The sequence below is a fragment of the Colossoma macropomum genome, unplaced genomic scaffold, assembly GCF_904425465.1.
Source record: "Colossoma macropomum unplaced genomic scaffold, Colossoma_macropomum, whole genome shotgun sequence".
NCBI classification, from domain to species: Eukaryota; Metazoa; Chordata; class Actinopteri; order Characiformes; family Serrasalmidae; genus Colossoma; species Colossoma macropomum.
Window position 1 is genome coordinate 25,921,707 of NW_023494800.1, and position 16,355 is coordinate 25,938,061.

The following is a 16,355-nucleotide window of genomic DNA, read 5'->3' on the forward strand; positions in this document are numbered from 1 at the left end:
TAGCTGCAGGCTGCCAGACGAGATACGCATGCGGGCCAATGGCACCGAACGCACTATCCTGTCCAGGCCAGGACAGAGGTATGAACACACAGCATCAGAGTCTGAGTCACTTTGACTCGGCTCTGCCTTACTTCCTCCAGCCGACCTCTCGGGTAGGATGGACGACTGCAGAGGCAAATGAGTGGGCCGTGCTGGACCCTGCCTCCGGGAAAGATGTGGGTAGTGCCCTAGTGGTCTGAACTCAGCAGCAGGGGGACCACTGGCCGACTGCCTTAGTAGCTTCATGTCTGACTGACTTAGCGAGCGGCGTGGCAAGCCTGTTTGGTAGCTGGAATCATCACTGAAGTGGCCCAGCTCTTCCTGGCCCAAGTCCAGGCCACCTCTGCCTCCACAGTCAGCCACTGCAGTTGTTATATACAGCCCTGGTGCCATTCCCAGACCATGGGGCAGACCAAATCCCAGACCTAACCCACCATACCGTTGCCTCTGCCGCCTCATCACAGCCGGGGACAAGGTCGAGGGTCCGGAGAAGCTAGAGGATCTTATGACATCATCAAGGAAGCAAGCCTGCATTGGCGGTTGGATGCAGTGGGCCACGTGACCACAGCGAGACAGCAAGAGTGGAGATCCAGGGTGGTCCAGAGACAAAGAAGAACTGAGTGGATACACAGGAAAAACAGGGTGTAGGCCCAAGCAAGTGTGCGGGTGGTGAGGGTTGGGGTAGAGCAGCACCAACTGCTGAGCATTAGCCAGGAGGCGACCCCGTTGGGGCAGGGTGGTCTCACCGGTAAACCTGCTTCGGGTTCTCCAGTCTTCCCCGAGAAATCCTGGAAGACTCTGGGGAGCCTGCAGGGCGCTAGATGGTCCTGGTTCAGCAGCGGAGATGGAAGACGAGCGGGACTGGGCGAAGGCGGAGGGCTGCGTAATCCGAGCCTGTGGGCGCTCAACTTCAGAAGAGAAGAGAACCTCTGTAGCCGATTGGCTTCGTTTGCCAGCCTGAGTGCAGCCAGCATGGGGGAATCCACAAGACTGTTCATAGGCCTGCAATGAAGAACACAAGAATCTAAACCAGTGGTACCCAATCCTGGCGTTCTTCCTCTACCTAATCCACATCGTTAACAAGATCTTCCTGAGTTAAAGTGGGTGTCATGCACTCCTATGCAGGGAGAAGTACTTCAGGACCAGGATTGGGAACAAAGATCTAAACATACACCTTCACTTAGTTTCTAAGGGATGTAGCTTAATTGATCCCATTAAGGAAGATTTTAACTCTGGGCTTGAACATTTCTTTGATATATGTGCATTTGTTTTCACCCAATGTACTCCAATTCTCTTATGAAGTGCTTGCAGATCAACATCATATCGCTGGAGAATACCACATTATAGGTCTAAACCAGGGATCACCAATCTTATCCACAGTGGGCCATTATGGCTGTAGGTTTTCAATCCTACGAAGCAGAAGCACACCTGATTCCACTTCTTTACTAAGATGGTCTCAGTCTTCAAACAGTTGATTTGTTGTATGACGGATGCCCCTCATTCTCTGGAGTGAAAACCTACAGCCATACTGTGCCTTTTTGGACAGGATTGATGACCCCTGGTCTATCTGAAATATATATTATTCAAGAAGCTTACTTTTAGAGGTTTTTAACACACTTTCATTTTTTGCTAATAACCGTTTGATAAACTAACCTCATATAGATTTGATTTAAAGCTGATGTAAGATTTGGGGATTTGCAGACTTCTCTGGTGGAAATGTGTAACTGCAGGCAACGAGCAGAAGAACATTTTGTAACATCAGCTGTGTTTCAGACCCGCCTCGAGCAGATGAATCTAATGATTGTGAGCGTGTTGAAAGTATTTTCAAAGTGAACTCAGTCAAAACTTTGTGAAAGACGTCTTCTGAGTATGTAAGTGGTGTTACTTCTTTCAATTTTAGCAGAGCAATTTTACATAGTGCAAAGTCTAGCTCCCTAAAATGAATTTGAACACTACTGACATCTTGTTAACAAATTCTTCTAATAAAAGCATCTTAAAGTACCTGCTTAGAGGCATCGGTGAGGAGGTCAGGAGAGGATCTGCATTGTCTTGCGTCACAATAAGCCTTGCAGTATTTCCTGAATAAGAACACCAGAATGACCATTACAGATATACAGTGGCCTGTTGTAGGTAGAAGGCATTTGGAATAGTGCTTCCATACAGTCATAGCTCACCTCTCAAAAGGCAGGTTCCTTCTCTCTCCTTTTCTCACACAGTCCAACAGCTGCTTCTGAGTTCTGCCACTGGAAGTGGAATTGGGATTAGCTGTTAGATTAATCAGTTGGGAACAACTTCCTGTCCGGTTTAGGATTGACAGAAACAATTAACCTAGATTTTCATTTGCATTTTTAAGTTCACTGTTTGATTGGATGCCTTGATGGGCGGATGCATAGATGAATGAGTGGAATTTTCAAAAGATGCTCTTGGAGTGAAAAGCAATTAAGAAAATATTGACCTAGAACTGTACTGTTCTCCAGTCTTACCTGTATCTGAAGCAGGAGCCCTTGCTGTAGAGGAGAGACTTGTAGCGAGCCTTAGGCTCCTCTGACAGGCGGAAGAAAGCATGGTACTCCACGCACATCTTCCAGAAGGCTTTACACACGTCTCGACTGGCCATGGAAAACTCCAGTGTGTCCTTATGGGAAGGCTGGGCAAACCACACACAAACTCTGAGCCAAAACATTAGCCCAGACTTTAAGAATAACAATATTTAAATGCTTACTGAGCCGACTACAGCCTGTATAGCATCTTAAAAAAGTAGAATAAGCCCAGTAATATTATTGAAGAAAGGTAAAACCATTACCACAATCTTTGCATAAAGTTTTATCAAAAAGTTCTTCCTCTTGAAGCTCAGTTTGCGGATATTGGCCCAGCTGAAGGTATTAATTTTGGTGTTCCCCTGAGAACAGAAGAAAATCAGTCAACAGATGTTAACTGAGACTTGCAACAGAAAGTTGGAATTCAGCCAAAACACTCTAGCCTTTTCCCAGGTTGGATTTCAAATACAAATCTCAAAGGCTATTATTGCTAAATTTATGGCTCTGAGAACGGCTCCACCTTCCAGCCAAAAGCAATTATAAACAGATATTCATATTTAGTATGACTTGAGAAGTCCATTAAAATGTATATATACCTGAAACACCAGCACACCAGAATGAGTCACAGCCAGGTTGATTCTCATTCCCTCTCCATCGCTGGCTGCTTGAGGGCGGATACCGTACATGTCTAATTTACGGGCCACTTCCAGCAACTGAAAATCAGCCTCTGCTGGGGTCTGACCTCTAGTATAGACAGAGAACAGGTAAGGTGTTTTTAGTAGAGCAAAGGTTGTTATAAGGTGCCCTGAGGACTGTCAGTGAAGTTAAATGGGCATTATGGCCTAAAACTAGCATTTAATAAGTTCACTGGTATGTTTTTCTACAGAAGTCCTAAAAGGCCATATATTAGAACAAAGGTTGCTATAAGGTGGCCTAAGGATTGTCAGTGAAGGTAAAGGGGCACTCTGGCCTAAAACAACATTTAATAAGTTAACTGGTATTTGTTTTTTATCTGTTTTTCCATGATAATGAGTTATTTTCATTTGCTTTCTCAAGATCTCAAATTATTTATATCATTAACAATACCATGAATGTTGTTTTCTCAAGATATTTATGCCTCTATCACAACATAACGAACGTTATCTCAAACAATGTCCATTATGTTCTGATAATAATATAAATCAGAGCAGATCTCAAGAAGAAAACTGAAAACAAATTAGGCACTGTGGGGCTTGAAAGGAAAAACATGCAAGCCCCACAGTGCGGAGCCTCTAAGGCACTGTGGTTAAAAAAACTGTTGCATTCCCTCGCAGTAATTTTACGTTCCTTTAAAAATGTTTTACATTTCCTCACAATAATTTTACAATCCCTCACAAATGTTTTGCATTCCCCCGTAATAATTGCAAGAAAACACAAGACATTTGTGTGGGAATGCTACATTTTTGCAAGTCAATGCAAAACTATTGCAAGTGCATTTTTCATTTTGGCTAGATTTTATGACTGAGGCAGATGTCATTGCTAAAAATCTAATAAATATAAGTTGCAAATCTCACAGACAATAACATAACAGTGAAGATTGTTTTTGTTAACTTTATCTGTCACGTTACAGATGTGGGCGAATGTAGCTTTAGCAGTCTTACCCAAGGACTCATATTGGTGGTGTGCTTGTCCAGGTGGAGTATCAGCCTTTATGACAGCTGACACCAGTTGATATCAATAACATGGACGGGGTGGTGGTGTGCTAGTGTATGTTGTGCTGGTACGAGTGGATCAGACACAGCAGTGCTGCTGGAGTTTTTAAACACTGTGTCCACCCACTGTCCACTCTATTAGACACTCCTACCTTGTCAGTCCACCTTGTAGATGTAAAGTCAGAGACGATAGCTCATCTGCTGCTGCACAGTTTGTGTTGGTCATCCTCTAGTCCTTCATCAGTGGTCACAGGACGCTGCCCACAGGACGCTGTTGGCTGGATATTTTGGTTGGTGGACTATTCTCAGTCCAGCAGTGACACTGAGGTGTTTAAAAACTCCAGCAGCACTGCTGTGTCTGATCTACTCATACCAGCACAACACACACTAACACACCACCACCACATCAGTGTTACTGCAGTGCTGAGAATGATCCACCACCCAAATAATACCTGCTCTGTGAGGCTCCATGGAGGTCCTGACCACTGAAGAACAGGGTAAAAGGGGGCTAACAAAGTATGCAGAGAAACAGATGGACTACAGTCTGTAACTGTAGAACTACAAAGTGCACCTATATAGTAAGTGGAGCTGATAAAATGGACAATGAGCGTAGAAACAAGGATATAATGTTATGCCTGATCGGTGTATTTGGGTACATATTGTGGCATCAGTGATAAACATTAACTATTAAAGAAATAATCTGTCTTCATTTTAATCAAAATGTATATTTTCAACTCAGTCATCACTCAAGTCTTGCATCATTACTGGGTGGTACATTTCAAGATACTACCTGTGTCTCTTATGAAAGCGCATGATCTTCTTATGGAGGCACTCCTGGTTGGGAATATATTTCTTATTCTCTAAGTGCTGCATATCCAGCTCCTCTACGTAATCCCCAATCTCAGCTATGGGAGAAAAAATCCATTTTAGTTACACAGGTTCAAACAAAGCTCTTCTTGCAGAAACAAGATATCGCTTCCCAATGCTGCTAAAGTTTTTTTCCTCTGCCGTCTGCAGCTCCCTCACCAAAACGCCTACCAACCTACAATTCACACTTAGAATTCTCACTTGTGTCACACAATCCATGACACCTCTGACAAACTGCAAACAGAACACAATGACTCAAAGACTAAAATTCACGTTGTGTCTTGTTTGTCTCCTGTAATGCTATTTCGAGGACCCACATTGTGCACTTTTTATTGTATGCTTAGAGTTAGGTCCACTTCTGATGTTGTTTTATGTGCCAAAAATGCATAATTCAGTTTAACATGACCATTTGCCAACCTTTCTTTATCCCTTAGAATTGAATAGTCTATTTAATGCTGTGATGATATGTAAATGAACTCTGTTATGATTGGCTGACCTGTACTATGCCTTATTTATAAAGCAGCCCAACACTCCTGATAACTTCAACGTGAACGAGTGGAGCTAAACTACTGTAGGTGAGTAAGTGGATATATGTAAATGTGTTGTTTTTTGTGACATCACAAAAACAGTGAATTCAAACCATTTATGAACTGAGTGGATTGTGTAGTGAGTATTTGATTCAAAAACAGTCCATCCACAACTACACTAAGAGGATTATTATAGTGGGTTTGTAGTGCATAAACCCCTCACTACAAAGACAAATGCACTTTTGAGAGTTTAAAGGTGCAAAAAATCTGTTCTACGGAGATGTGGACAAGAGTGATGTGGTCAGATAATGCATGTGCTGTGTACACCAAGAGAACGGTACAGGCCTCATGGCTTGACTCCTACAGTGAGAGGGTACAGTACAGCACAATACGGTTACAAATCTGAACCAGTACTCTGGTAAAGTACCTGTGTCCATTTCCCATCACATACCAGAACCACAATAGTAGACCTTCACAGTCACCAAATTTCAAAACTGTTGAACACCTGTGGAAGATTTTGGACTGATATGTTAGACCAGGGGTGGGCAACTCCAGTCCTGGAGGGCCAGTGTCCAGCACAGTTTGGTGATTTACCTGCTCAAACACACCTCATTAGACTCATCTGTTAATCGCCAGGTTTAGTGGGTATGTTTGAGTAAGGAAACTTCTAAACTGTACTGGACACCAGCCCTCCAGGACCAGAGTTGTGCCCCCCTGTGTTAGACAGTGCTCTCCATTAGCATTATCTAAACACCAACTGAGGGAATACCTTCTGGAAGGATTGTGCTCCATCCCTCCATTACAGTTCCAGAGACTTCTAGAATCTATACCAAGGCACACTGAAGCTGTTCTGGCAGCTTGTGGTGCTAAGACACTTTCCCTGTAATTTGTCACTCATCTGTACATACCCTGTAGAAGATGGGAGACCAGCAGGGCGGTGCTGTTGTCATTACAGGTCAGACTGCCATTAGACAGATCCTGTTTGATCTGGAGCGCAAAAAGATACCTGCAAGAGAGGAGGAGTCAGGAGTGTTCTGAATGTACTGTATGAAAGTAGATGTGTTTTGCAGGCTGCTTGCAGGTTAAATTTAAGATATTTTAGGACATTTTAATGCCACTTTAATGTCAATTTGCTGTGATAGTGCTATATCAGATATAAAAACACTGCAATACACCTATATTGACATGCCTCTGTGTTCACTAGCCCAGCAGCTAATGTTCTACAATTACAGACTGTAGTCCATCTGTTTCTCTGCATACTTTGTTAGCCCCCTTTTACCCTGTTCTTCAGTGGTCAGGACCCCCATGGACCCTCATAGAGCAGATACTATTTGGGTGGTGGATCATTCTCAGCACTGCAGTAACACTGATGTGGTGGTGGTGTGTTAGTGTGTGTTGTGCTGGTATGAGTGGATCAGACACAGCAGTGCTGCTGGAGTTTTTAAACACTGTGTCCACTCACTGTCCACTCTATTAGACACTCCTACCTTGTCAGTCCACCTTGTAGATGTCAGAGACAAGCTCATCTGCTGCTACACTGTTTATGTTGGTCATCCTCTAGTCCTTCATCAGTGGTCACAGGACGCTGTTGGCTGGATATTTTTGGCTAATGGACTCTTCTCAGTCCAGCAGTGACACTGAGGTGTTTAAAAACTCCAGCAGCACTGCTGTGTCTGATCCACTCAGACCAGCGCAACACACACTAACACACCACCACCACATCAGTGTTACTGCAGTGCTGAGAATGATCCACCACCCAAATAGTACCTGCTCTGTGAGGCTCCATGGGGGTCCTGACCACTGAAGAACAGGGTAAAAGGGTCTAACAAAGTATGCAGAGAAACAGATGGACTACAGTCTGTAATTGTAGAACTACAAAGTGCACCTATATAGTAAGCGGAGCTGATAAAATGGAAAATGAGCGTAGAAACAAGGAGGTGGTCATAATGTTACGCCTGATCGGTGTATGTGGTTTCAGGATTTTATTAAACTTTTTAAAAGCTAATTCCATCAGTTTTTCTACATTTCTGCATATCTAAATGGTTAAGATGTAAACAGAGTCATTCAGAGTGGTTTGGTGTGAAATAGTCTGTTGTAGAGAAACTTACCAAGTAAAAGTTGTCTACAGTGGTGGTGATAGGAACCAGACGTCTGAAGCATTTAATGCCTCTAAAAGCTACATCACAAAAGCTATTACATGACATGGTTATAATTCACTGCCTGATGCCTCTAACATTCTCTCACAATAGTTTTGAGATGGTTTTGGCCAAAACATATATATTTTTTAGCTCATTCATGGTAGAGAGATACATGCAGGGCACTGGGAGGCAAAATAGAAGGAAAACTTATTTACCACTGTTTTGCCATCATCAACATTACATATAAAAACTCAGAAGACACGTTTAGGTTCACAGGTCATTTGGAGAGTAAATAAAATGGCTATATTTGTGTTGTAGACATTGTGACCCCTGGTTCCCATCACCAGCACTTTAAAGGAATCTGAGTCACTAAGTGTCTCTATATAATGTTGTAGAAAAATATGTACTATTATATTACTGTACTATAAGAGGTAATACAGTGAGCAGAAGTACCTGGTTAGCTCTTTCTGAAGCTGACCTGGGTCTGGAGGATAGAACTTCACTATGAAGTGGAATGTTAGGTCACTTGTGTCTGTGTTAGAGAAAGAAGAGGTCAATAGAAATATCATGACAATAGCACACCAGTATATTCCACCCTGTCCTCTTCTACTGAACTCATACAACAAATTAGTTATGACATAAATTATTCAACTGGCTTGAGAAAATAGTATTAACTCACGTTTAATTTGTTTTGTAAGAGGCTTCAGCAGTTCCAGCCATACCTATATACATACACACACAAAATACAGGGCATTTGACTTGACCCACATTTATATTCAAAACTGCCATGTAATTTGAAATCATCATATTGATCAGTAACAAAAAATCTTTTTTAAACAACAATTTACAGTACATAAGTGCCTTCTTCATAACTGTCAAGTCAACTTACGTAACTGCCGCAATGGTGACGGAATTCAAGCCCAAAATATTCTTTTTCTAAAAGCTTAAGATGTCCACACACTTTGTTGAAGAAGTCATTCCCAAGTACATTTTGCTATATATATATATATATATATATATATGTTAGCATGGTACCTCTAACATGCTAATAGAGTGAAAAAATAGGTCTATTTTGTTAGCTAACCCTCTCCATATACAAGTACAGATTAATTAACTAATAAAAAATGTTCCTCTAGGGATTTGGTGCAACATGCATGACAGCTGAATCTGTTTTCCTTATTTTTACTTTTTTCCACAACTGAGAATAATAACGGTTACTAGGGGTGGTCAATATGATCCAAATATAACATCACAATACTTTCATTAGTGCCGTTTTAAAATTCCTTTTAAAAAATTACGTTAACTGAATCACAGTAAACAGGACTAAATATGATCTCTTTGTAATGAATCATGCAGTTGGTCAGTGTTCTCTATGTACTGTCATTATCCATGATATACTAACGGGCTAACGTCAGGAGGCTAAAGCTTACATGCAGCAATTCAAATGTAAACAAAGTACAATGATCAAAGGGTTCTTTGCATCATGAAAGCGTTCTTCAGGTGGCAGATTGCAGAGTGCTGCACATTTTAATGCATAATGACTTATTTGCTAAATTTTACATATTGGGAAAAAATAAAACAAAATGTGACCTGTGCAAAAGTTATAGCACATTTTATATGTTATGTTTTTTTTTTTTTAAATACGTTAAACTCAAGGGCGGCACGGTGATGCAGTGGGTAGCGCTGTCGCCTCACAGCAAGAAGGGCCTGGGTTCGATTCCCGGCCGGGCGACCGGGGTCCTCTCTGTGTGGAGTTTGCATGTTCTCCCCGTGTCTGTGTGGGTTTCCTCCGGGTTCTCCGGTTTCCTCCCACGGTCCAAAGACATGCAGTCAGGCCAATTGGAAATGCTGAAATTGCCCCTAGGTGTGAATGTGTGTGTGATTGTATATGTATGTCTGTCTGCCCTGCGATGGACTGGCGACCTGTCCAGGGTGTATCCTGCCTTCCGCCCAATGACAGCTGGGATAGGCTCCAGCACCCCACCGCGACCCAGAAGGATAAGCGGTTTAGATGATGTATGTATGTATGTATGTATGTTAAACTCAGGAAATAAATAGAAATTCTGCACTCAAATTTGCATAAAAAAGCCATATTTAAGTGTGTTCTCTGTAGGGGATGTGATAACTTATTTTCACTTAGTAAATCAGGAAAACATGTGGTTTGATTGGAGCTATTTGAAAACAACCGTATGTACTTTCCATCAACCATCCCCAGACCCAGCAAATTTTCTAAAAGTGGAGAGGACATGCCCCCCTGAATTTACACCAGTGCACTCAGAAACCATATGATGACACAATGTGATGTAAATTATCACAATAATGATAAATCTTGTCATATTGGCCACCCTAATGATGGCATCAACACTGGTAATTAACTGTTTATGTAGACATCACATCTCCATTAAAGGAATACAGCGTTTTTAACCAACTATCCATCTGCTGCCTCTTTAACATATGATCGATTAACACAGAGAATATTTTAGGTATTTTTCTATACAAAAGAAAAGACTAGAAAACCCAATGACTCAAAACATACTCATTACAGAAGCCAGTGGGCAGCTGCTGAAGTGTCACCTCCTGCTGTGTATTCAGTGCTTACTGTTTATTTCATGTCTTACCAATCCTGAGATTAAAGGGGATTAAAGTCCACCTATTTTTCAAAATCTCTGCATTTTTGCAGTGTTTGAGTTGTAAACAAAGTCATTCAAGGGCTTTATGTGAAATGCTTAATTTTAGAGAAACGTACTGACTCACGTTTCTTTACAGTGGTAATTGAAATGTCTGTAACGCCAATGTAGCCATTACATTTACTATCCTGAACCACCAGTGAACCTACATGTGTCTTTTTTCTTTTATATGTAATGTTGAGTAAAAACAAAATTCTTTGGGGACAGTTTTGCTGTATAACATCCTACATATACCTCTCCACTATGAATTTATAGGATTTAAAAAGAATTTTTAGGCCAAACCTTTCTCAAAACAGACATCTTAGACATCAGGCAGTGTATGTATAACTATTTTATGTAACAACTTTGTGAGGGAGGTTCAGACGTCTGGTTCCTATCACCACCACTGTGAACAATTCTGACTTTTTCCCTAGAACGTCGAGTTTCTCTAGGACAGAGCATTTCACATCAAACCACTCTGAATGACTGCTTATATCTTAACCATTTAATTATGCAGTCATTGTGAAAAATCAGAGGAGTTCCCTCTTTAAATCTGATTACTGAGAAGTGGTGAGTATGATGAACTTAAGGAGGAGGGGGAAAAGAGTAAGGGCGACAGAATGGGGCCTGTACATTAGAGCCCCAGGAGGCAGAGAAAGCTCAGCCTCACTGCAAAACTTCCCCTCTTTTTAATATCCTCAGTGCTAAACTCCTTTGCTCTGTGCCATTATTGGTCAGTCAGCAGAAAGCCCCCTCCTTCCTGCACTTTGTTGGCTTATTGTTCGGTGCCCTGCTCTAGATGCACTAAATGCCCCTCAGCATGTAAGTCCAGCGCAGTGAAGAGGGGAGAATAATGGAGTCATACAGCAAACACACGCTTTACTGAAGCGCTCAGAGACTCTGACACACCGTCTGCAAATAACTCCACTTTGGGGTCAACGCTGCATCACACGGACACAAAACCAGAGGCTGATTTCAGAGCTGCCTTTCCTCTCACCTCCATTTCAAACGTGTGCTCACTGTCGTCCAAAAACATGACTCTGAGCAGAAGTATGTTTTCTCTGGGGGGTTTCCGTGAGGGCTCGAGCTGTTTTCTCCTGCAGCTCATCCTCAAGTCCACACGCACAGACACCCTGAACAAATCACATACAATTAAGACCACAAACAGACACAGCTAGAGACAAATGGTGGCCTCAGAAAGTATGTGGACATTTGTGCCATAGGTTCAATATGTTATGAAAGAAAATGTGGCATTTATTTTAAAGGGCCCATATCATGGTAAACCAAAGCCTGACTTTTTGAAATACAGGATTCTGAAATAATTTGTAAGCATTGTTAAGGTTTCAAAACGTACTGTTAACTACCCAGTCCATGCAATCCATATATAGAAACTGAGCAAAAACAGCCTGTTTTGAATTCACTGTTTCTGTGATGTCAAAAGAACCAGCTCATTTACATATCACCGCTGCCTGAACAAAACCTTGTTTTTGGCAAAATTCAAAAATACCCACAGCTCTTTATGTTGTGTAAAAATTCCATGATGAATATACAAATAGAAATCAACCAAGGTTACTCCGAACTAAATCTCTTTGCATTAGCTTACACTGAAAGTAAAGAATGTTTTAATGTACTATTTTGGATATACAAGGTTTTGATCTGACATCAGTGATATATTCTCCTATTTGGTCTACAGCAGTTTAGCTCCACCCACTCAGGCTGAAGTTATAAGGAGTGTTTATCTTATAATAGTCTTAAAGGCACATTAATAAAAACAGCCAGTTTAATTGTTAGGGATAAAGAGAGCTTGGAAAATGGTCATGTTAAATGAATTATGGCCATTTTTGGTACATAAAACCACACAAATGTTATAATTGGGCTTCAAAGAAAAAAAATACAAGACAAATATAGGATATGGGAACTTTCAAAAGGCAGTTTAAACAGTTTCTGTAGAGGCCTCAGCAGGTTTGCATCCAAAGTGCCTTTATGCACTTCTGAGTTCATGATTCCATCAGTGAACACATGTTGTGCATTTGTTAAATGTTTTATGAAGTAAATTAAAAATTCATTACAGTTTATCAATACTAGTGTCCGTATATTTTTCAGGGCCACTGTATATAGATACATACATCCTCCCTAGCCCTCTACTGGTCAATTTCATACAATTATTTATATAGTTAATTATTCAGTAAACTATAAAAACTTAATTATTCATGTAATTATTCATGTAAACTATATGCATCGACTAAATGTTAAAATGCATAAAAATGTATATCAGAAGATCTAGACAACTATGATGTGGGATCTTAGTTTTACACAGAATTCTTCACTCTTGCAGTGTGTTAAAGGGGAATTCCACCATGCTTTCAAAATTTCCCATAATTAAATGGTTTAGATGTAAACAAAGTCATTCTTTGAGAGAGAGGTTTGATGTGAAGTCGAGTCAGAATTGTTCACATTGGTGCTGATAACAACCAACGTCTGAAGAGAATATGCTGCCTGGTGTCAGAGACATTGTTGCTGATAGTTTTAAGATCAGATTTTGGCCTATTTTCATGGTGGAGAGGTACATGCAGGGTGTTCTAAGGGAAAATAGTCCCCAAAGAAAACTTTGCCACCATTTTACCATTTTTATCATTCCATATAAAACTCGAAGGATATGTATAGGTCCACTGGATGTTTTAGAAAATAAATAAAATGGCCATATTTGTGTTGTAGACATTGTGACCCCTGGTTCCTGTCACCACCACTGTCAACAAATCAGTAAGTTTCTCCACACTGAGCCACTTTACATCAAACACTCTGAATGACTTTTACGTTTACATCTCACTGAAACATGCAGACATTTTATTCGTTGAATGTAAATCTCGTTTACAGATCAGCATCAACATCTGGGAAATGTGACCAACATCCGACTGAATATTTATCGATTTAAATTCTATACATAAATCTTCAGCAAACTGAAGAGCCTCTCTCTGTCTCTCTCTCTTTCTCCCTCTCTTTCTCTTCAGCCATCACTCAGCTAGAGCTACATTTACTAACGCTGTTTCTGAAATAAAGGACATCAAGTTGTACAATAAAACACCAGAAGATAAATAAAAGTTTTCACTCACTTTTCTCCGACGTCATGATGCTAAAACACGCCAGCGATCCGTCTGCACATGAGAAAGAGAGACAGAGTCAGAGAGAGAGAGAGAGAGAGAGAGAGAGAGAGAGAGAGAGAGAGAGAGAGAGAGAAAATGAAGGAGGGAGAGGGATGCGTGACCGATGCAGCTCTGCTCACTAGCAAGCTAGCCTCTTCTGTAATAAATAAATAAATAAATAAATAATAAAATATCAAGTTTGCCTTTTTGTGGAAAAAAATAAGTTAAAATGAAAGAAAATGAAAGCGATGGGAATAAAAAGTTATTTTATGTCTTTATCATTGGCTCAACAATATAAACACAGCAAGAGCGTTGACTTTTGTTGTCCAGATAAATGAGCGGTTAGACTCGCGCAGGCGTTTTAAATAAGTTGTAATTCTTTAATTCGGCCACTAGAGGTCATCGACTAAATGTTAAAATGCATAAAAATGTATATCAGAAGATCTAGACAATTACGATGTGGGATCTTAGTTTTACACAGAATTCTTTACTCTTGCAGTGTGTTAAAGGGGAATTCCACCATGCTTTCAAAATTTCCCATAATTAAATGGCTTAGATGTAAACAAAGTCATTCTTTGAGAGAGAGGTTTGATTAAAGTTGTAATTCTTTGATTCGGCCACTAGAGGTCATGAGACACAAAACAATCTGATTGGTGATTGGGAGTAACGAGGAAAAGCTCAGTTTGAGAGGACCATAACACCCTTACCTTTACCTAAGCCTTCAAAAAGACCCTTCATTAAACGATGGACGTTGTTCTAATAAACTAAAAACGGGATCTGATAACACTGAAGACGGTGTTGAAGTAGTCAAAACATGCTTTAAATTACAAGATATGCGTTCAGTTTTTTGTCTATATTCAGATGTTTAGTAATACATAAATGCATTACTTACATAGTTTTTTACTGTCTAATCTCAGTAAGGCTGTCCTGCAACCAGATCGAAACATGTATATGTATATTCAACTGTGAAACTGATGAATATACATCAGTATGCTGGACATCTTTGATAGGCATTTGATCTTCTAATAATATTCCAGTTGTGGTTAAAAAGATTTGTGTTTCAAATAAGCAGTTGTACCATCACTGGTGTACAGTTCTGTGTTGGTGTTGAACAGTGTCACTAATGTAACAGTTCTGTGTTGGTTAGACAGTGTCATTGGTGTTACAGTTCTGTGTTGGTGTTACACAATGTAACTGGTGTAACGATTCTGTATTGAGACACACTATACAGCTAAAAGTATGTGGACACCCCGCCTACTTATTCAATTTAGGTGTTTAAGCCACACCCATTGGTAGCAGGTGGATAAAATTAAGCGAATCACCATGCCATCTTCATTGATGATCATGTAGTAGAACAGGTCAGACTGAAAAGCTCAGTGAATGTGGCACTGTCATAGGATGCCACCTTTGCCACAAGTCAGTTTGTGAAATTTCTGTCCTGCTAGATCCGCCCCTGTGAACTGTAAAGGCTATTGTTGTGAAATGGAAGTGTCTGTCAATGGCAAGTGTCGGCTGGAATGGTTTGAAGTTTTGTTGCTCTTTCCTATTCCAGCATGACAGTGCCCCTGTGGACAAAGCAAGGTCCATAAAGACATGATTTTATGACTTAGGCGTGGAGGAACTCCAATGGCCTGCACAGAGCCCTGACCTCAACTCAACTGACCTCAACTCACCTTTAAGATGAACTGGAACATCGATTATGTGCCAGGCCTTCTTATGCAACATAGGTGTGACCTTGTGAATGCTCTTTGGACTAATTGAGCACAGATTACAACAGACACACTCCAAAATCTTATGGAAAGCCCCCCTAGAAAAATGGAGGCTGTTTAGCCACAGGGGGGGCATCTCCATATTAATGCCTATGATTTTGGATGGATGTCCAATAAACTCATATATGTGTGATGGTCAGGTGTCCACACACTTTTGGCCATATAGTGTATTTCCTCTTTTTGATAATAATCTGTCTGAAGGGTATGTAAGCGAAAAATTAATTGGATCTGTCTTATAGCTTTGCCAAATTTATACTGATATATGTTTTATATTTCCCTACAAAGACTGTCATTTTAATGAATGAGACACAACAACAACAAAGATACCCTATGAACGCAATTAAATACTGCATGTCCCAGATAGCAAGCATATATCGGTCATCTGGATTGATAAGGTCGGCACCCCGCTGACTGTTTGCCATTGCTGGTCCACCCTCAGACCACCCAGATTACTGTCCTGCATACAAGCTTTAACTAGTTTTTAATCTCCTCAAACAGATACACAGAGACTTTTATTTTAGAAAATAAACTTAGACAAATATTATAAATGACTGAGAAAATGATTTACTAAAATGATAGCTAAAGAAAATATAACTAAAGAAAGCAAAGAAGGAAAAATCAGTAAATTGGACTGTTAGGGAAAAATGAGTGATGATAACTGGAATTTTGTCTAATACTCTGCTTGACTGCCGATGGGCCCCCCGGAAAACGCTGAGCAAAACACCAGTGGACTGCCAGCTTTGCCATTAGCGAGCCGACAGTGGTCCACTATCATCTTGCTATCAGGGGTTTGTTACACAGCTTTTTGACCAAACAGTGAAAATGATTAAATCTATATGTCTTTTCCGTCAGTGTACTCCCAAGGAAATTTTCAATAACAGACATTTCATTTTTCATCAACACTTTCAGTGTTTAAAACACGAGTGACGTAAATGCTGAAATCATTTTCTTCAGTAAAATATCTAATAAATATTGCATCAA

General features: G+C 40.5%; 1 protein-coding gene across 1 annotated transcript; it reads right to left on the minus strand.

The window, feature by feature from the left end:
- Positions 1-2,862: 2,862 nt before the first annotated feature.
- frmd7 (FERM domain containing 7) lies at positions 2,863-11,573 on the minus strand. The gene is made up of 7 exons (XM_036588634.1): positions 11,463-11,573; positions 8,689-8,793; positions 8,479-8,521; positions 8,253-8,331; positions 6,570-6,667; positions 5,058-5,172; positions 2,863-3,320 (listed from the first exon to the last, which is right to left on the minus strand). The coding sequence occupies exons 1-7, from the start codon at positions 11,571-11,573 to the stop codon at positions 3,134-3,136; spliced, it is 738 nt and encodes a 245-aa protein (XP_036444527.1). The 3' UTR covers positions 2,863-3,133.
- Positions 11,574-16,355: the final 4,782 nt, after the last annotated feature.

Bases quoted from the DNA above. Each gene is read 5' to 3' on its own strand.
- frmd7 (XM_036588634.1), bottom strand. From the start codon at position 11,573: ATGAGCTGCAGGAGAAAACAGCTCGAGCCCTCACGGAAACCCCCCAGA. The intron at 8,794-11,462 runs GTGAGAGGAAAG...ATATATATATAG, and splicing joins AGCACACGTTTGAAATGGAG to CAAAATGTACTTGGGAATGA. The intron at 6,668-8,252 runs GTACTTCTGCTC...CCTCTCTTGCAG, and splicing joins CTTCAGAAAGAGCTAACCAG to GTATCTTTTTGCGCTCCAGA.